The following is a 22,174-nucleotide window of genomic DNA, read 5'->3' on the forward strand; positions in this document are numbered from 1 at the left end:
GTTTACACTCACTAATCACAGTTACAACTTTTTTAGTTGTCGATGTGGGGGGCTGTGACAGACACAGTGATGCGCTATTTTTGAAAATTCTGCATTTTCTGCAGATTTATACAGGAAAATGTATTCTGCCTTTGAAGTTGTTGACGGGTGCAAGCTCCTGTGTGCCCCATGTGTTAATAGATGTTGAAGGGTTTAAATTGCAGGTTTATTTAATGTGCCCTTTTCCCAAATTGCAGGCTTGGGAGATCGTTTTATAAAAAACTATCTATGGAGGGCATAGCATAAGCTGGTAAATGCTTTCAGAATTCTCATTCAGAGGTGGCGAATTTTTTACGACCAGCAGACTTACAAATTGATGCTAAAGAAGTTGTCATCAAAGCAGAATGCTGTCTACATAACGTCCTTCTAAGTAATGCAGGCTATATACCTATCAACAAGAGGAGCACATTCAAAACCACTCAGCTAATACATTTTCGGATACACAAAGATTAAAAAAGAGATCGTGTATTTCCGTTTATGCTTTATGAGACCAGTTTCATATGTGTATTGTTAATAGCTAGTAACTAGAAATTAGTATCATGTTACATATATTGTATGCAGCCAAAAACATCTATAATATTTTTTCTGGAGCAGTTTTGGCTGAATGATTGTCATAGGATATTATTCTTCTAACATTTTGAACTATATTTTACAACATTATGCAAGAATGTACTGTACTTTTCTGTATTTTGTTCATGTAATAATACAAAATATATAAGTAAACATTTGTCTGTAATTATGGGAAATAAGGTAATGCCTGTTTGATTCTGACTCGCGCATATTTCCTACCAGGTTTACGCCTTGTTTGACACACGCCTGTGTGTCGCCGTGCAGCAAGCTGTTTTCCAGCTCCGCAAGACGACGGTTGACATTCTGCTGCCACAGCGGAATGTCAGTGTGCACCGCCTTTTTTAGGTACGGCACTTCCGCACTGGAGCCCAAATCTTTGGCCTCAATCTTTGTACTCTGGATGGCGTGTATCATACAGAAATAATTTTGGACACACTAAATTGATTAATTACATAATTTGATGATTGATCTACTGTGCATAAGATTTCTGCATGACAGTTCTGTTGCAGACATTTCATTGAATTTCGACCTTATAAATAAAATAAATACAAATAAACTAAGTACAAGGAGCCTTTCCTTTGCAAACTGTTTTAACATTAACTTACCAGGTGACTTTTCTGTAATGTATACTGTGAGGTGTGGTCTCTGGGACCCCTATGTTTAATCTGAGAGTTAGGGGACAATTCATTTAAAAAAAATTTAAAGTTAAATATAAGATCTATTCTTACAGTTATTTCAGTGTTGCTTAAATATTCATCATTTATTTTATGGCATTGAATAGTTTTTATCATACAAATTCACATACTTTCATGCAGTTTTTTCAATATTGCAAACCAAGAAACTCTTAGAGAACTTAATTTTATATTCTCAAAATTATAGTGTCTTTGTGACCAGAATTTTTCACATACAACTAAATTCCAGGGCCTAAACTTGTACATAAGAACTCCACAAGATACGACAAAAAGAAAATCTCCAAAGCTGACATTCACTGCTGGCATCTACATTTTCCTTTGTCACAGCTCAAAACGCATTTGATATTAACTAAAACTTCAAGTATTTTATTGGAGAAACAGGAAGGTGCGCAACACAATTGTCCAGGAGTTCTTCCTTTGAATCATACTTTTGTTTGTCAGTAGAACTGATCACTTGCTATTGCAAAAACTTTGATTCCTTCGTCTCTTTCTTTATCTATATCACAACTAACAATTTCATCAAACTTAGGACTGTTAAAATTGACACACCCCCACAAATATATTTTGTGCTATACTTAGAAAATAAGAATGTAGTTTACGATTCACGAGGTGCAGTTGGGAGACCCTAACACATGTCAGTGACAAACAAAGGAGGCAATGGAACCCACAATAAAGCATTGTTGAGTTGTCGATTTAAGGAGTGTAGGTGAGATATAGAAGCACTCTGCCGCATTTTACCTTGGAGAGCGTGTTCGAAAGTTTTTGGTGTGGTCTGAGAGACAACACCTCGTGAGTTATGGATTAATGCCAAATTGTTATGGAAGCACATATCATCTAATGCTATTGTGAGTGGTAGACATAATGGAAGCATCTTCTGATTGCTAAACAGAATACAAATGCTGCAAATTATTTCTGAAACATTATAATATATTCTGGTGAAATGTGATTAAACAACGGTGATGGATCGTTTGGTAGTGCCGCATACATTATCGCTAATTATTTAAAAACAATCATAAGTTGAAGTCTTCTTTATTTACTTCTAATTTGTTCTATATTACATACAGACTAGCATAGAGAGCTGCATCAAACCAGTCTTAAAACTGAAGACCACAACATGTACTAGTGTATACAACTCTACTAATACTATTACTAGTTTACGACGAGACAGGGAGCAACTACCGTACAGCATTGTTGATTACTACCAGCAGAACCTGCTTCCTTGTGATTGGTTCTTGTGGTTACAGATGGAGAATCCCAGATAATGAAACACCGGTTCCCAACGGGAATGTGCTTGGCTCAATTGGTTAGGCTTATATGCAGTATTGTACTGCCCTGCTTCTGTTGCAAGAAAATAAATAAAAGACGTATTTTCCTTTATCAGTGGAGGAAAATGAGAAGTTAGAGGTCAATATAGTACCAGTATACAACAGATCCACGTGGAGTTATTCATGTAATTACCTTTCGCGCAGTATTTTAATATAGCTTCTTTCACTCCTTCCTTCCCTTTGCTTTGGTAATCTTTGGGAGAAACGCGTCTGACAGATCAACGTCAGAAGCAAAGATATTTGAAAATTCCGATACGCCTGTGCGAGCTATGAAGCTTCGTCAGTGATACGAAGTAGTGTGTATGTGTTGGAAAGTCTGTATATAATGGATACATACGAAAGCGTATTGTTAGTTAAGTCAGAAGTTTTTGTGTATAAGTTGCCTCCAAGGACAACAAATAGAGGTTACAGGTAAACTGTATGTTATGATTAATGCGCATCTCTTAAAATCATTCACAAAATTCTTTGTGAGCTGTTCGTAGCTGTGTCAGTTCAAAATGGATAAACTAGAGAAAACTTACTGTAGTTTTAATATTCGTTATGTTTAATATTATGGAATTGCATGTGTAAGGATCAAACTTAATGGAATTGACAGACAAGCTATAGATTTATTGTTGTTGAAATTAGTAGTAAAATATTTATTACATGTATGGTATGATTTGCTTCGCAACACCTTAACATACTTTATTCATCTAGGGCAGCTGACTGGAATCTAAATGAGCCTCAATGGACAGGTCGTATGAGATTGGTGTCGAAAGGAAATGATTGTATTTTGAAGCTGGAAGATAAAAATACAGGCGAATTATTCGCAAAATGCCCCATTGATGCTTATCCTGGAATTGCAATAGAGGCTGTTTCAGATTCTTCACGCTACTTTGTCATTAGAATTCAAGATGACAGTGGTAGGTTACGAAATTAATATTCGTTTATTAGCAGTATTTATTTGCGTTTGGAAATACTGTAACTGATTTTCCTTTTGCGCAGGAAGGGCAGCTTTTATCGGACTCGGATTTAGTGACAGATCTGACAGCTTTGATATGAATGTTGCTCTACAGGATCATTTCAAATGGCTCAAAAAATCAGAAGAAATTGAGAAGGAGAAAGAAGATCCAAAACAAGAATTAGACCTTCGCTTCAAGGAGGGGGAAACAATAAAAATAAACATGAAAATAACTGTGAGTTAGAAGCATTGTTTTAAGATTAATGCCTTGAGTGAAGAAACTACCCAAAATTAATTCAATACATGTTGAATAGGCCTATTTGCTGTTGTTAGTCTGGTCAGTAAAGTCCCACAATACACTGTTTGAATTCATAAAATTTCAAGTGTTGTCACTGTAGATATTTGTGGGAACAGTTTAATTTCTTTTTATGTCAGTACAGTACACACTAAATGTATGCTGCATATAGAGAAAAATTGCACATCTGGGTCTTTTTATCTTGTTTATGGCTAAAATAATTATTAACTGTACTTGTCTGTTCCTACTGGTGTCGCACACAATGCTTGACAGATCGTAGTTTGATCATTTTCTTCCCTTAACTGTACTGTAAACAAGTTACATATTGTGAAAACGGTGGAAATTTTGTGAATGCCATTTTGGAAACAAGTATGTGACCCACTACAAAAGTAGAAAACATTAATATTGAAACATGGGAAGTCACTTTTGATTGAGAACATATTTTAAAGATGTAAATCACTAATGGCTGATAAGTGTAATAGTATATGTAAGAAATTTATTCTAGGAAACTTGCTTTTAAACCTTGTAAGTTGTTCCTTCCATACAATGTGGCTAGTTATGATAAACAATCTAGGGATTTCCAATATGTCATATGCCATAGTAGCCTTATTTGTAACTGACAGCCACAACCATTTCCTCAAGATGAAATTGACTAGTCTTTTCCACATTTTCCCTTTGGTCAACTACATCTGCGTGTGCAGTGGCTTCGCTTTTGGGTGCAATTTTTTTTGGTCCCTCAGGAATTATGCGTATGGACAGCTGTCCAAATGTTAGTTTATCTGAAATGCTTGTGATGTGTTCCTAACTCCCATTAAACATTATTTTCTGATTCTCTGTAACAGTGAATTTTGTCCATCGTGAACTTCCGAGAAATCTTTTGTCTGAACGTTCAGACTTGTAGCTAAGCCTTGATTGGACAGGTTGACTGCACCAACTATTTGTGTCCGCAATACTGGTAGCAAAGCTGTGAGCCATCACTTCCCCAATCCAGCCTGGTAAAGCTGATGCACAGTTTTCAGTGGGACGTTAAAATTTGACAGACGTCCATGTATTCAATAGAGAATGTTTTATTCTGTTGTATTGTTATCACATGCTCTTCAGTGTCAGTGTTGGCGAAATTCTATATTTTCATCTATATGGTGATCTTTCTTCACAATATAGTATAATTGTGTTTTATTTGATATTCCACACAACTATCATTAGTTAGTTGCTTTTTACCTGTATTTGGGAGATAATAATCAGGCAATGTTTTAATTCATAAACCGTGGCCTCTCAGCCCGGAAGTTATTTTGTGCAAACAAATATCTATGCAAAAAGAACTTGCAGTTAATGTGTTGCTAGGGAAGTTGCTACATCTATGTTATTAAGATACAATATAATATTGAGAAACATGATTAATCGACAGGGCTTTCACAGTAACAAATTCTCCATCAAATTAAAACTACTGTGAATCTCTTCACTGAATCAGTGAATAGGCCTATGTTGAAATAAGTTTTCACATCCTACATTGTCTGCTCTTTCTTGTGTAAAATTTCTCGGACTGATTTTGTAATGTTGAATAGTGCCTCGTGGCTTCAGCCTCTGGCATTCGTCTCCAATTTTCACATTTTATTGAAATTATATCATTAACCAGACAGGGGTCGTTATATATTCATGAAGTTTTGAGTCTGTTTTATTTGGTTTTAATCTGCATCAAAAGCTCCTTCTGGTTCAAAATGGTTCAAATGGCTCTGAGCACTATGGGACTTAACATCTGTGGTCATCAGTCCCCTAGAACTTAGAACTGCTTAAACCTAACTAACCTAAGGACATCATACACATCCATGCCCGAGGCAGGATTCGAACCTGCGACCGTAGCGGTCATGTGATTCTAGACTGAAGTGCCTAGAACCGCACGGCCACCACGGCTGGCATCATTCTGGTGCACACTAAATTGCTGAATGGGCAATTTCATCCAGAAAGCTGCTGTGGCTTGTTGTTAAGACTGAATCTTTGTGTTGATCTATACAGCACATTGTGTGCAGCAGCAGAAGAGAAGCCACCAAAACAAAGGACATTGTCAGAGCCACCTGTAGTGTACTGCATTTATTGAGGGGAGAAAATCTTTGAATCATACTAGGGAAGAAAATCTTTGATTCATACTCATTCTGTTCTTCTCTCTTCATACAAGCTCTTTGAAGTCGTTATATTACAGTTGTAAGCACTGAGAGTCAGAATAAAGTGAGATTAATTCCTGCGTGGTATTGAAACATCATAACAGTGATTCGGATGAGGTGAGTTAGTACATAGTTGAAATAGAAATGTTTTACTAAATAAGTTACAAAGGAAAGGTAGTTGTACTAATCATCGGTCATTTGACATCCACTGCTGGACATGTAGATTTGACGACTTGGCTGAACCGTCAAAAGCACACCATTGTATCCATACTGTTCTTACATTTTTTCGAATGTCATCTTCTAACCTTACATTACATTGCCTATCAGTCTTTCCTTATCTTATGGAATCTATATCTTTACTCAGTGAGCCACTTTATAGTGTGAGGTGGAATGTACTTTGTCTAGCCACTATCACTCCTCATTTTTCCTGGTCCAGTTGTGACTGGTTCACAGGAAGAAAGATAACTGATAAACCTCTGTGTGAGCCGGAGTTTTTATGTCAAGATTTTTTAAATTTTTTATCTAATTTTTCAAATCTGGTGTACATATGAGGTATTACGTGGTCGGAAATATGCTTCTTAGTAGCATTCAAATTAGAAGTATAATGCAGCTTTTCTCATATTCTTCCTTGCAAGATCACATGTATCTGACATTACTGTTTCTGTGCCCTGAGGTCTCACTACTGTTTCAGTTTTGTGACTGAATTTTATTTCAGCAATACATCACATAATTATGTTTCAGAAATATGTCCTACAAAGAAATCAGTAGTAAAATTACATAATAGTTTGTAACTAGAGTAAGAACACTGGCAAAAAAAGGTCAACCCTGGGAGACGACATACTAAGCTATGTAACAGCACATCTAGCATTGATAGAAGACTCAATATGATGATGAAGAGAATCCACAAGTTTCTTCAGGTATGCCATATCCACCTGAAACCAGTTGACGGGATCCTTAGCACTGTCAAGCTGCAGGGATATTGATTCCTATGTTTCATCCACTGTTCCAGATAGCTTCGGACATTTTCTGTGGGGTTAATATTGGATGATTTAGTGACCTAATCAAAGTGCAATAAGATGCTGGAATGTCAATGAAACCAGAAATGTATGATGAACTTGAAACTTTCAGCACAGAACAGGAGCACGTAGACAAACTACAGCTCAAGTTTAAAAGAATAGTTGGCCCTGCATGATGGGAAGGGACCCTCCATGGTGTACAGTCACTGTGAAGAAACTTCTAAAGAAACAGATTACTACATAATAGGTGTAAAACAAAGCATAGGGCTATAGGTAGAGATGTGCACAATGGAACACGTTTGGCTGTTGAGAGAGTGTTGCATGAGACCTTCAGTGACTACCATTGCAGACTATTGTCAAATGATCTTTCACGAAACCCAAAGAAATTTTGGTCGCATGTAAAGGCTGCTAGTGGCACTAAAGTAGTGTCCAGTCCGTAGTGAATGAGACAGGAACTGAAATTGAGTGTAGCAGAGGAAAATCCTGCTATGTTTATGCGTCTCCACGCCCATCCCTCTTACACTGTCTCAACACTATCCACCATCGTGACATCCGTTTGCCCGTGGGTGACTTTTACACCAGCCCAATTGAGAGTCTGTATGCTGAAGCTGCTGAACTACCACTGTCCTACTGCCGTAGCTTTCTCCTCAGCAGGTATGCATGCCGTTTGTCTGCCATGCGTGGCCACCCATCCTATGCCTCCGTTTTTGATGATTCCTTTGATTATCAGTATGGGGCTTGCCCTCCTTCTCTGTTACCTCTCGGAGTCCGCTTTCAGCACTTGCTGCGGCAGCTTAACTTGACACTACCTGCAGCTTTCCCATTGTGCGTGAACCCTTCACCACCTTGGCTTCATGAAGCGGCCCATGCTAACTTTGGCCTTCATTCCCTTTTTAAGGACACTTCTCCAGCATCGGTCTATCGCCTTAAGTTTCATGACCTTCACATGGAACTTTGCGATAGTACCTGTGTGTACACTGATGGCTCTCATACTGACCGTGGGGTCGGGTGTGTCTTTGTCATTGGCACCCGTGTCTTTTGATATCAGCCTCCAGCACATTCCTCAGTATTTACAGCCGAGCTCTTTGCCTTGTATCAGGCCACGGAGTACATCCGGTGACACAGCCTTTTCAATTGTGTGCTCTGCTAGGACTCACTCAGCGCCCTACAAAGTCTATGTGCACTGTACACCGCCCATCCCTTAGTATAGTGAGTCCAGGAAAACTTTCATCTGCTCACTCTTGGTGGAGCCAGTCTGATGTTCCTGTAGGTTCCTGGTCATGTTGGACTGCCAGGAGACGAGGTTGCTGACGCTGCTGCCAAAGCTGCAGTCCTCCTACCTCAGCCTGCGAGTACCTATATTCCCTCTGATGATCTCTGTGTTGCCGTCTGTCAGGAGGTGGTGTCCCTTTGGCATCGCCAATGGTCCTATCTTCACTGGAATAAGCTCTGGCTTATTAAGCCTCTCCCAGTGGCTTGGACGACCTCTTCTTGGCCCTCCTGCCAGGAGGAGGTTATTTTAACTCAGCAGAGTATTGGGTACTGACTTTTTAGCCATCGTCATTTGCTAAGTGGCGCTACCCCACCACTTTGTACACATTGCACTCAAGTTTTAAGTGTCCGTCACTTCCTGATGGAAAGTCCATTTTTTAACCTTTTACGTTCCCGTTTGGTTTTGGCGACTCAGTTATTGGCCGTTTTAGCAAATGATAAGCGGGCTGTATACCGCGTCTTACTTTTTATCTGCCACAGCAATATGGCAAAGGCCATTTAATTTTTAGTTTTGGACATCCATTTCTGTATGGTGTCTTTTTTTAGCCCTTTCTCCACATCCCTGTTGTTAGCTGTCTTCTCTTACGTCAATTGGGACTCCTCTCTGTCTTCATGTTCTATAGTTTTGACTTGGGTGCATGTGATCCCAGTTGTTTTTGCGTCCTAGAGAGAGAGAGAGAGAGAGAGATATCCTGAGAAAGCCCACTTAAAAAGTTTCAAGAACTGGATTAATGAGAACTCTAGGAATATGATACAACTCCCTACTTATTGCTCACATAGGGACCTTGAAGACAAGATTAAGTACAGCACACACAGCATCATTCAGTCATTCTTCCGTTTTCTGTACAAGAATGGAACAGGAAGAAACCATAATAACTGGTATAGTGGTATGTGTAATCTGCCATGCACTTCAGTGGTTTGCAGAATATAGACATAAGTGTATGTGTGGGCTGTGCTGAAGTTCTCCAGCAGCTCTTAAACTGGAAGTCTGATTACAATGGGGTTTCTTCACTGGATTTCAAACTGTATTGCAAATGGTGGGTGAGGATGCAGGCAGTCCTGAGCCTGACAACAACGTGCAAGATGAGTCTCTTGTGCCATGATTTTTGTTCAGTGATGTATTACGACTACAAGAAGGAGTTAAATACAGAAGAATGTGACTGTTTTCTGCAATGCGTTTTTAGTGAATCTGGGTCTTCTGAGGCCAGCATAGGAGATTGGTTTCGTGAAATTTCAAGAGGTCAAGAGTCTCTCGAAGATGAAACTTGTCTGTCACCCATCAATGGCAGTGACCCAATAAAACATTAAGACTGTGAACAAAATGATTCAACATATTCCTTGTCTCACATTTTGTGACATGAAAGGGACCCAAATGTTGCATCAACTGCAGTGCAGACCATTGAGTACCACAGTCCCTGACAACAGCCAAAAAAAAAGAAAGAAAGAAAATAAAAATCAATTGGTGTCATTTTATGCTTGAAAAATATGATAAAGGGCAGTCCAAGACATCTACAATATTGTCGCAGATGACGAAACATGGATGTACCATCATAATTCTGAAACTGAGAGGCAGTCTTAAGTACGAGACTTTCCAGGTGAGGAACTACATATAAAATTTCAAAGATGATGGAAGGAAGATGGTGGTAACTTTCTGCACCAAGATGGGTCGTCACACGTCTGTGACCTTGAACGCAGGCCCCACTGTCAGAGGTGAATGATATTGCCAAAAGTTATTACAACATGAAGGTCACAGCTCACAAATTCCAGGTGTAGACAACTTCTTCTGCATCATGGCAATGCTGCAGCCCACATGGTTGCCAGAACAAGGACTTCTTGGGGAATTGCACACTTGCCACATTCATCTGACCTGGCTGCGTGTGACTTCTTTCTGTTCCCAAAGACAGAGGCAAAAATTCATGGGTAGCATCTTTCACCCGGCGAAGAGGCTAGTGCAGCGTACAACAGCATACTTCCCTAAATAAGCTTGGACAGACATTTTTGAAGTGGTTTCAAGGGACGGAAAAATGTATAAGTGCTCATGGATAGTATGTTGAAAAGTTGTAACAGTTATATTGCAGATAAAATGTTTTTCTGCATTTCTGCTAAAAATTTATAGCATAGCTGTTTATGTGCAGTCCTTGACACACAACAGTTGCTGTCTTGAATGATGAGTGCCCACAGCTTACTTGTCATGAAGATGATGAAGAAAGGGCAACACTTCGTCACCGTGAATGTTGGCATTAACTCCCTGGTTCATTTTCATGGTAAACCTGAATGCATGGACACAAGTCATGATAGGTAAAGCACTCCAAAATCATCAGAGAACCACCTTCAGCCTGAGCTACACACTCCATACTCTACAGGTTAATCATTACAGTAGGCTGTCGCACTCGTTGCTTTGCATCATCAAGTGCAAAACGGCAACTCGTTGGACCACACTATGTCTCGTACCAGCTATTGTCCAGTTTTCATGTGATTTGACCCACTGAAGAAGTGCATCTGTATGTGCTACTGTGAGCAATGACCTTTTGTGAGGCTCCATACTCCATGTGTCCATTACATTAAATTCCCTTAACACTGTTCTTTCAGAGTCTTGATATGGACCTTTGTTCACTGACAGCAGCAATTCCTGACGGGCTTGAAACCGGTTGCCATTAATGAGGTGTGACACTCGCCTCCAGTGCCTGTCGATAATGATCTTTTTTCGATAACTGTTCTTAAACCATGTTACATGGCTGCCAGTGGCACGCCATTCCTGGTAAACACACTGAATGGGCCCCATTGATATGCCAATAATTCATGCAAATTTCATTCAGTGTGGTTATGGACACATCCAAGCATGGTAGGTCCTTTCTGCAATTCTATCACATCTCCACCATGTAGATGCATCTTACTGTACTGATTCCTTATGACCAACCAATTCACCGCCATGACTAATGCCAGTGGTGGAGGATCATGACTGCCTGGCATGGGATCTACAAGACTCCAAAGCAATCAGCCCTTTTAAAGGAATTACTAATATTTTGTTTGGTGGTGTTATTAACTTACTCTGTGAAGGTAGTTTCATTGCCTAGAAATAGCAAAGATTAATACTAAAAAGAAAATAGAGAGAGAATGTTTATGCATGCCATTTCATTACTTTTTACTTCTACTATTAAAATTAAACCACCTGTATTGCTGTACAGTCATAAACTCTGCATTTTTAGTTTCTATATAGTGTCCTCTGTCAAAACTCATTATGTAAGCTTTTACAATGGACTTTTCACAGTTTATGAATGGCTGAGGATCACTTACAATCCTTACATGAATTCATGTTCTGTGAGAAACTTGCTTTTGCTTGTAATTTAATCTTCAGCCTCTTAAGGTATTCATTTAACAGCTCAGCAGATTAATTCTAGTTAAGATATAGTATTAATTGCATGTGCATCAGATACTGTGATAGCCTTTCTATGAGTAAATATAAAAACTTACCCTTTAGTGTCAGGGGCTAGAGTAGACCAGTGGCCATTCCTTGCCAGTTGTAAGAGGTTATTAATAGGAGTCTCTCTATTTGGTCACATTTTTACCTTGGTATTTTGACTGTTCATTGTACTTCTCTACGTTTTTGCTCTTTTTACTTTTTTAATGCTTTTCCCCCTTATGTTTTTTGGCTTTTTAAATTCTGGTCCCCATTTTGTGTTTGACCTCTACTTTCCAATTTTTACCGAAGTGCGGACTGTTTGGGAAAGGACACTTTACTGTGATGCATTAATGCTCCACTGTGCATTGTTATCTTTTGCACCTACCAATCAGATAGATCAATGAAACTTCCTGGCAGATTAAAACTGTGTGCCCGACCGAGACTCGAACTTGGTCGAGTCTCGGTCGGGCACACAGTTTTATTCTGCCAGGAAGTTTCATATCAGCGCACACTCTGCTGCAGAGTGAAAATCTCATTCTGGAGATAGATCAATTTTTGCACCCGAGATACATTGCAGTAGCCAGTCTGTCGTGGTGGGGTTGTCATGTAGTATCCTCTTGGTGGTAGCCACCTGACAATGCAGGGATCACAGTACCGATGCCTGAGCTGTAGTTCCCCATGTCAGTGAAGGAGTAGGTACCTATCTCCATTTTTGGGGTACCAGGACTCCAGGCTATCGCTGCTGTGCCAGGGGGCCTTTGATTTGGCAGTGTGGCGCCCACCGGGAGAGCCTCTGAGCGGAGTGAGTGGCATTGGTGCTGATGATCCGCAATGAAACAGATCAAATTTAATGGTGGCCATGCCAAAACGGTCACCTCAGCAGTTAATGGACAGCGATTTTAATACAGAGTTCATGTTCCTATGGCATTTCCCCCTCTGACCATACCTCAAGATGTGAGTTAGGTAAGGAAAATTACCGAACTATTAGTTTAATAAGTCACAGCTGCAAAGTACTAACGCGAATTCTTTACAGACGAATGGAAAAACTGGTAGAAGCGGACCTTGGGGAAGATAGTTTGGATTCTGTAGAAATATTGGAACACGTGAGGCAATACTAACCTTACGACTTACCTTAGAAGAAAGATTAAGAAAAGGCAAAACTACGTTTCTAGCATTTTTAGACTTAGAGAAAGCTTTTGACAATGTTGACTGGAATACTCTCTTTCACATTCTAAAGGTGGCAGGGGTAAAATACAGGGAGCGAAAGGCTATTTACAATTTGTACAGAAACCAGATGGCAGTTATAAGAGTCGAGGGGCATGAAAGGGAAGCAGTGGTTGGGAAAGGAGTGAGACAGGGTTGTAGCCTCTCCCCAATGTTATTCAATCTGTATATTGAGCAAGCAGTAAAGGAAACAAAAGAAAAATTCGGAGTAGGTATTAAAATTCATGGAGAAGAAGTAAAAACTTTGAGGTTCGCCGATGACATTGAAATTCTGTCAGAGACAGCAAAGGACTTGGAAGAGCAGTTGAACGGAGTGGACAGTGTCTTGAAAGGAGGATATAAGATGAACATCAACAAAAGCAAAACGAGGATAATGGAATGTAGTCAAATTAAATCGGGTGATGCTGAGGGAATTAGATTAGGAAATGAGACACTTAAAGTAGTAAAGGAGTTTTGCTATTTAGGGAGTAAAATAACTGATGATGGTCGAAGTAGAGAGGATATAAAATGTAGACTGGCAATGGCAAGGAAATCGTTTCTGAAGAAGAGAAATTTGTTAACATCGAGTATAGATTTAAGTGTCAGGAAGTCGTTTCTGAAAGTATTTGTATGGAGTGTAGCCATGTATGGAAGTGAAACATGAACGATAACTAGTATGGACAAGAAGAGAATAGAAGCTTTCGAAATGTGGTGCTACAGAAGAATGCTGAAGATAAGGTGGGTAGATCACATAACTAATGAGGAGGTATTGAATAGGATTGGGGAGAAGAGAAGTTTGTGGCACAACTTGACTAGAAGAAGGGATCGGTTGGTAGGACATGTTTTGAGGCATCAAGGGATCACAAATTTAGCATTCGAGGGCAGCGTGGAGGGTAAAAATCGTAGAGGGAGACCAAGAGATGAATACACTAAGCAGATTCAGAAGGATGTAGGTTGCAGTAGGTACTGGGAGATGAAGAAGCTTGCACAGATAGAGTAGCATGGAGAGCTGCGTCAAACTAGTCTCAGGACTGAAGACCACAACAACAATTAACATCCTCTATTGGGACCTAACACTACAAACTGATGAAGAGCTGCTTACTAATCTGGCATGGTGTGGAGTCCATTTTGTGCACTACATCCAGAGGGGACCCAAGGATAATTGAGTTGATACTGGAGGTTTTGACATAGCCTTCAAAGGCAACATTTTGCCTGAGAAGATTATGGTCATGCATGGTCCATAGGTGTATTGTCAAGTCTTACTTTCCTCCTCCAATGAGATGTTTTAGGTGCCTAAGGTACGGATACATATTCTCCTGCTTTTCTGATGTGGCTATCTGTAAGGCATGTGGATGGGCATCCCATGAGGACAGCCCTTGTGACCAGCCTCCTATATGTCCAGAACTGGATCCTCCTCATTCACTGTGATGCTCAGTGTTCAAAAGGGAAAAGAAAATTAAAGAGTATAAAATGCCTGACTGACTGTCTTATCAAGATGAGAAGAAAAAGTTTGAAAGACTGCATCCGACTGATGCAGTCTCAAATTTTAAGACTGTTGCCTCACAGTCCATACCCACGCAATAAGGTCTCACATGGCCTCTCCTGGACATGGTCGTATTCCGGGGCTTGCCCTACAGTTGATGGAGGGAATGTCAGTTCCCTCGTACCCTACACCTGTAGCACCAGTGGTTCCCACACCATTGGTGAGGCCAAAGATGCCTTGTCATCATCTGGCCCCGTCAGGAATGACACCTCCCAAGTTGCTACATCTCAAGACAAGGACCAGCAGCCATGGGCTGCAGGCTGAGGGAAATTACGGTCCTCTTCGCTCCTGGAAGATAAAATGGGGAAATATTCACAGAAATCGATGTCTCACAAGGATGAGAAGGATAAGCACAATGATGAACTACTTTCTGATGCCTCAAATGTTCTGGTCCACATCCCTGTAGCAGTCGAGCCCATACACACTGACATCGGATCACACAATTAGGTGGACTGCGACCTGGCAGCGAAGTAATTGCACCCATCTTTTCCGTTTGCCACTTTCTCAAATCTAATATCAATGCCAGTGCTCCTTCAGTGGAACTGTAACGGGTACTATTGCCACCTGACTGAACTTCCTCATTTAATGGCTACTTACTCCATTGTTGGCATAGCACTTCAGGAAACACCGTTCACAGCAACACACATCCCTCCTCTGAGAAACTACAAATCCTACTGTACCAATCATGTTCGAGTCAAGAAAGTGTCTGGTGGGCTCTGTACCCTTATACACTCTGGTACTTCCAGTGAGGAGGTGCCACTTACCGCTGCACTAGATACTTCGGCCATTAGTGTCTACCTGTCAGTTCGGATTAAAATATTTAATGCTTATCTACCCCCAAATGGATCATTCCAGTGTCACAAGCTGTTACAGTTAGTGGAACAGCTACCTCCTCCCTTCCTGTTATTGGGAGACTTTGATGCTCATAATTCTTTGTGGCACTGCAACACTGTATTGCAGAGGCTGAGTACTAGAACACCTCCTGTCAGGGTTGGATGTCTGCCTACTCAGCACTGGAGCTGCAACACATTTCAGTGCGGCCCATGGTACATACTCAATTATTGATCTTACAGTTTGGAGCCTGAGTGTCTTAAAACTGATTCAGTGGTGTGTCCATGGTGATCTTTGTAACAGCAACCATTTTCCTTTCATTCTCTCCCTCTCCACTCTCATATATCTGGAGCGTGCTCCACGTTGGCCACTTCAGAAAGCTGACTGGCAGTCTTCCTCCTCCACAGCCACTTTTGCAGCCAGTTGTGGAACAAAGTGGTACAGGATACTATTGACAGTGTTATTCATGCTGTAGCAGAAACGATACTCTACTCCTCCGGATCTTCTTGATGGCTGCCGGTGCCATAGGGGTCTCAAGATACAGCCACAGTTATCAGGGAATGCTGCAGGGTACTTCAATGGCACACATGCCATCCCTTTGTGGATAATTTAATAGTATTCAAGAGACTCTGGGTGAGAGTGCAGTTTTTAATAAAGAAAAGAAAGCAGGAATCTTGGGAGCAATATGCATCGTCTATGCGATCCCACACTCAATCATCCCAAGCATAGGCTAAATTCCACTACATTTGTGGCATCCATGTCAGTGGTAACATCTTCTCTGATCCTGCGGTACTTGCTGAATGTGTTACATCACACTTCGCTGAAATGTCTGCTTGCAGTAATTACCATCCTCATTTTCTGACCCAGAAATATCATATTGAATGCCACATGCTATCCTTCCATGCCCATGGCACTCTGTCACACAGTGCTCCTTTTAGTGACTGGGAGCCTCGCAGCACTTGGGCAGTGTGTCGAGATGCGGCTTCTTGATCCGACAAAATCCACAACCAAATGCTCGAACATCTTCATGCTTGTAGCATGAAATGTATTCTTGGGCTTGTTAATCATATTTGGTGGGAAGGAGAATTTCCATTTCAGTGGTGGGAAGGTATTATTTTTCCTGTCCTGAAACTGGGAAAGGACCCACATATTTTAACTAACAGCCAGTCTCTCTCACAAATGGGCTGCATAAGCTAATCAAATGAATGGTCAACTACCTTCTTTGTTCGTGCCATGAAGCGGGAGGGCATATATCACAATTGCAAAGTGGCTTTCAGATTTTCCAGTCCACCATAGATCTGGTTCATCTGGAAACTGCATTGTGCAATGCTTTCACAGATTGCCAACACCTGATTGCTGTTTCCTTTGACCTACAGAAGGCATACGATACCACTTGGTGACATCATATCTTATCTGCACTTCATGAGGGGGTTTCTGGGGCAGTTGACCCATTTTTATCCAGAATTTCCTGTCTCTGACTTTTTTGACTATCAGCAACCAGTATGTACTGGAAACTCGAGTCCCTCAGGGATCGATCCTCAGCATAGCACTGTTTGGTATTAGCATCAATGGTATCATAAATGCAGTGCGCCCCACAGTTTCTCTCCATTGCCGTATGTGGATGATTTTTGCCTTTGCTGCACCTGTGCATCACTGTGCTCCACTGAGCGCCAACTTTAGGGAGCTGTCTGGAGAGTACATGATTGAGCCATGAATCACAGTTGTCCGTTTCCTCCTGCAAAATGACAAGTTGTGCATTTTTGAAGACTACGGACTGCTTACCCACATACAGGAATTTATCTCAGTGACCAGTTACTTTGTGATGGAAACTTTTCGTTACTTAGGTATTTTATTTGACAACAAGCTAACTTGGCTGTCGCATGTCCTCTGGCTCAATGCAACTTGTATGAAGAAGCTAAATGCTCTCTGATTTCTTAGTAACCTCTTGTGAGGGGGTCAGTTTGCATAGTTCATCTGAGATTTTACAAAGTACTGATTTTACCGCTTGGCCTATGGGTTGGCAGCACCATTCATACCAAGCTTGCTGGACCCTGTTCACCACACTGGTGTGCAATTGGCAATGGGGGCCTTCCGTATGAGCCCTGCTGACAGCCTCCTCTTGGAAGTCTGTGACCCACCACTGTGGGCTAGATGACAGCAGCTTCAGGCAAATTACACAGTTCCAATCTGTCGGATGCCCACTCACCCATGTCACTCAACTCTCTTCCACAACTAACAGTCAAGATTGTTCGCGCATCACCCAAAACTGGGAAGACCAGCTGGGTTCTGACTCTATACTCTACTGAAGGACCTCAAACAGCCTCTTTTAGTCTGTCTTCATAGAGCTCTCTCTCGACACTCCCTGTGGTCTGTCCCCTGTCCTGTGATATGGATGGACCTCTTTTGTGGCCCCAAGAAGGATGCTGATCGTACCCTTCTCTGACACCTGTTGTCGTGGAGGTACGATTATTCTGCAAGGTGGCATGAGAAGCATTCTCTCTCATTGTATACACTGCAGAGTTGGTTGCCACATCAGGCTTTGCAGTATGTCAAATCCCTGGCCACAATGATCTATAGTGAGTCTGTGAGCTGCTTAAAAGGCATATTCCTGTGCTGTTCCAAAAATCTTGTGGTCGCCAACGTCCAGGACCTCCTCCTTGACGTCTACAGCTCTGGAAAGACACTGAGCCCCATAAGCATTCCAGGCAGTGAACTCGCCGACCATGTAGCTAAAGATGCAACTATAGGAGATCAACTTGATGTCAGAACGCTGGCTACCAGCTTACAATCACAACTTTGATGCAATATTTTGACGCCCTGGGAATTGGAATGGCAGGCTACTATGACTCAAAACAAGTTGAGAGCTAGTAAAGGGTTCACTAATGTGTGACATACATCTTTCCAGGCCTCTTGGAAAGATGCTATCTGTTGTGCTGACTATGCATTGGTAACGTAAGACTCACCCACAAGTTCCTTTTGTGTCTGGAGGATCCTTCTCACTGCATCTGGGGTAATCTACTGATGATAGCACATGTTCTTGTTGAGTGCGCCATGCTGGCCAGTCTGTGGCACTCCCTCAAGTTGCCTACCTTACTACCTCGGATGCTTGTGGATGATGAGACAGTCACTACTAGAGTGTTGTATTTTCTAAGGGAGAGTGATTTTTACACTAAACTATAATACTGCTCCACTTTAACTGTTAGCAGTGGTTGTGGGGGAAGAGCCATGGTCCCCCCCCCCCCCCCCCACCTCTCCTGTAATGGGTATCCTCTATGTGTCTGCAGGTTACTTTCTCCCCTCTCCCCCACCTCGTTGTTCCTTTAGACCCTCATGTGCAAGATACTGCATAAGTTATCTCTATTTTCTTTTACCTATCATGTTGCAACTATTATCGTGCCCATTTCCAACTCTTTGACTTGCTTAAATTGTTGGAAATGCCAAGTCCCCAATTTTCTCGTTTTTTACCTTCATATATGTTTCTCTCTTGAAAGGGACGGACTGATGACAGAGTAGTATAGTCCATTTAAACACACAATCGTCATCGTTAATATAAAAACTATCAGCCTTGTTTGTTTGAATAGATATCAGAAGATGCTCCATATGGATTTAGATCCCTCCAGCCTACTTCTGTTTCTTAAATTTTTCTGCCTCTCATATTTATGATTTGACATGGATGTATTTTTTATTAGTATACACTACAGAATTGACTGGTGTGGGGTGGTGATTCTTTTCGAAAGCCTGGAATTCTCAAGGAATTACATTTTACCTGAAAAATCTGGAAAATTTCAGGGAATTTCAGGAATTTTGTAAGATCACAGGGAATTTTGTATTTTTAGCCTAACATTGGAATTCAGTTTTATTGAGGTTTATAAACAACAAAATTTAAAATACTCAGTATTTCAGAGTGTGTTGATTACTTGATATTAGTCCTTACAAATTATATCAATATTGAAAGGTTGGAATTACACTATAGTTGAGAGGAAAGAAAAGTCATTATTGAGAGATGCCAAGCAACCCCCCCCCTCCCTCCTCTCTCCACCCCCACCCCGCCTCAAATAGCCCCCTGCTAGTATGGCGGCACAACATTGGAAGCTTGGTGTTGAGTCTGTACATCTTTGGGAAATCAAGATAGAAAAAATGTTAATGACTTGCAGTATAACCTATTTAGGTATTGAATTCTATATTTAAGTTTCACAGTTTTCAGATGTGCTTCATTGCCCATATGAATATCAGTTCTCTTTCAGCCCACATATCTTGTTATTACACTTAATAATAATGTTATGCAGAAATGAGTATGCATTGCCTATGTTACCCATTTGTTTTGTTTGTTGTGGTCTTCAGTCCTGAGACTGGTTTGATGCAGCTCTCCATGCTACTCTATCCTGTGCAAGCTTTTTCATCTCCCAGTACCTACTGCAACCTACATCCTTCTGAATCTGCTTAGTGTATTCATCTCTTGGTCTCCCTCTACGATTTTTACCCTCCACGCTGCCCTCCAATACTAAATTGGTGATCCCTTGATGCCTCAGAACATGTCCTACCAACCGATCCCTTCTTCTGGTCAGGTTGTGCCACAAACTTCTCTTCTCCCCAATCCTATTCAATACTTCCTCATTAGTTATGTGATCTACCCATCTAATCTTCAGCATTCTTCTGTAGCACCACATTTCGAAAGCTTCTATTCTCTTCTTGTCCAAACTAGTTATCGTCCATGTGTCACTTCCATACATGGCTACACTCCATACAAATACTTTCAGAAATGACTTCCTGACACTTAAATCAATACTGGATGTTAACAAATTTCTCTGCTTCAGAAACGCTTTCCTTGCCATTGCCAGCCTACATTTTATATCCTCTCTACTTCGACCATCATCAGTTATTTTGCTCCCCAAATAGCAAAACTCCTTTACTACTTTAAGTGCCTCATTTCCTAATCTAATTCCCTCAGCATCCCCCGACTTAATTAGACTACATTCCATTATCCTTGTTTTGCTTTTGTTGATGTTCATCTTATATCCTCCTTTCAAGACACTGTCCATTCCATTCAACTGCTCTTCCAAGTCCTTTGCTGTCTCTGACAGAATTACAATGTCATCGGCGAACCTCAAAGTTTTTACTTCTTCTCCATGAATTTTAATACCTACTCCGAATTTTTCTTTTGTTTCCTTTACTGCTTGCTCAATATACAGATTGAACAACATCGGGGAGAGGCTACAACCCTGTCTTACTCCCTTCCTAACCACTGCTTCCCTTTCATGTCCCTCGACTCTTATAACTGCCATCTGGTTTCTGTACAAATTGTAAATAGCCTTTCGCTCCCTGTATTTTACCCCTGCCACCTTTAGAATTTGAAAGAGAGTATTCCAGTCAACATTGTCAAAAGCTTTCTCTAAGTCCACAAATGCTAGAGACGTAGTTTTGCCTTTCCTTAATCTTTCTTCTAAGATAAGTCGTAAGGTCAGTATTGCCTCACGTATTCCAGTGTTTCTACGGAATCCAAACTGATCTTCCCCGAGGTTGGCTTCTACTAGTTTTTCCATTCGTCTGTAAAGAATTCGTGTTAGTATTTTGCAGCTGTGACTTATTAAGCTGATAGTTCGGTAATTTTCACATCTGTCAACACCTGCTTTCTTTGGGATTGGAATTATTATATTCTTCTTGAAGTCTGAGGGTATTTCGCCTGTTTCATACATCTTGCTCACCAGATGGAAGAGTTTTGTCAGGACTGGCTCTCCCATGGCCGTCAGTAGTTCCAATGGAATATTGTCTACTCCTGGGGCCTTGTTTCGACTCAGGTCTTTCAGTGCTCTGTCAAACTCTTCACGCAGTACCATATCTCCCATTTCATCTTCATCTACATCCTCTTCCATTTCCATAATATTGTCCTCAAGTACATCGCTCTTGTACAGACCCTCTATATACTCCTTCCACCTTTCTGCTTTCCCTTCTTTGCTTAGAACTGGGTTTCCATCTGAGCTCTTGATATTCATACAAGTCGTTCTCTTATCTCCAAAGGTCTCTTTAATTTTCCTGTAGGCAGTATCTATCTTACCCCTAGTGAGATAGGCCTCTACATCCTTACATTTGTCCTCTAGCCATCCCTGCTTAGCCATTTTGCACTTCCTGTCGATCTCATTTTTGAGACGTTTGTATTCCTTTTTGCCTGTTTCACTTACTGCATTTTTATATTTTCTCCTTTCATCAATTAAATTCAATATTTCTTCTGTTACCCAAGGATTTCTACTAGCCCTCGTCTTTTTACCTACTTGATCCTCTGCTGCCTTCACTACTTCATCCCTCAAAGCTACCCATTCTTCTTCTACTGTATTTATTTCCCCCATTCCTGTCAATTGCTCCCTTATGCTCTCCCTGAATCTCTGTACAACCTCTGGTTCTTTTAGTTTATCCAGGTCCCATCTCCTTAAATTCCCACCTTTTTGCAGTTTCTTCAGTTTTAATCTACAGGTCATAACCAATAGATTGTGGTCAGAGTCCACATCTGCCCCTGGAAATGTCTTACAATTTAAAACCTGGTTCCTAAATCTCTGTCTTACCATTATATAATCTATCTGATACCTTTTAGTATCTCCAGGGTTCTTCCATGTATACAACCTTCTTTCATGATTCTTAAACCAAGTGTTAGTTATGATTATGTTGTGCTCTGTGCAAAATTCGACCAGGCGGCTTCCTCTTTCATTTCTGTCCCCCAATCCATATTCACCTACTATGTTTCCTTCTCTCCCTTTTCCTACACTCGAATTCCAGTCACCCATGACTATTAAATTTTCGTCTCCCTTCACTACCTGAATAATTTCTTTTATTTCATCATACATTTCTTCAATTTCTTTGTCATCTGCAGAGCTAGTTGGCATATAAACTTGTACTACTGTAG

The 22,174-nt window shown here is 40.8% G+C and overlaps 1 protein-coding gene across 1 annotated transcript in view; it reads left to right on the forward strand.

Annotated features, from left to right (window-relative positions):
• Positions 1-2,862: 2,862 nt before the first annotated feature.
• The window catches only part of LOC126473404 (NECAP-like protein CG9132), a 36,310-nt gene continuing 16,998 nt past the window's right edge, over positions 2,863-22,174 (forward strand). Inside the window, exons 1-3 of the mRNA XM_050100422.1 lie at positions 2,863-3,037; positions 3,323-3,528; positions 3,611-3,801. Of these exons, the coding sequence (XP_049956379.1) occupies positions 2,952-3,037; positions 3,323-3,528; positions 3,611-3,801 (483 nt within the window). The 5' untranslated portion in view covers positions 2,863-2,951. The remainder of the gene's footprint in view (positions 3,038-3,322; positions 3,529-3,610; positions 3,802-22,174) is intronic.

This window comes from Schistocerca serialis, chromosome 4, assembly GCF_023864345.2.
Source record: "Schistocerca serialis cubense isolate TAMUIC-IGC-003099 chromosome 4, iqSchSeri2.2, whole genome shotgun sequence".
NCBI lineage: Eukaryota > Metazoa > Arthropoda > Insecta > Orthoptera > Acrididae > Schistocerca > Schistocerca serialis.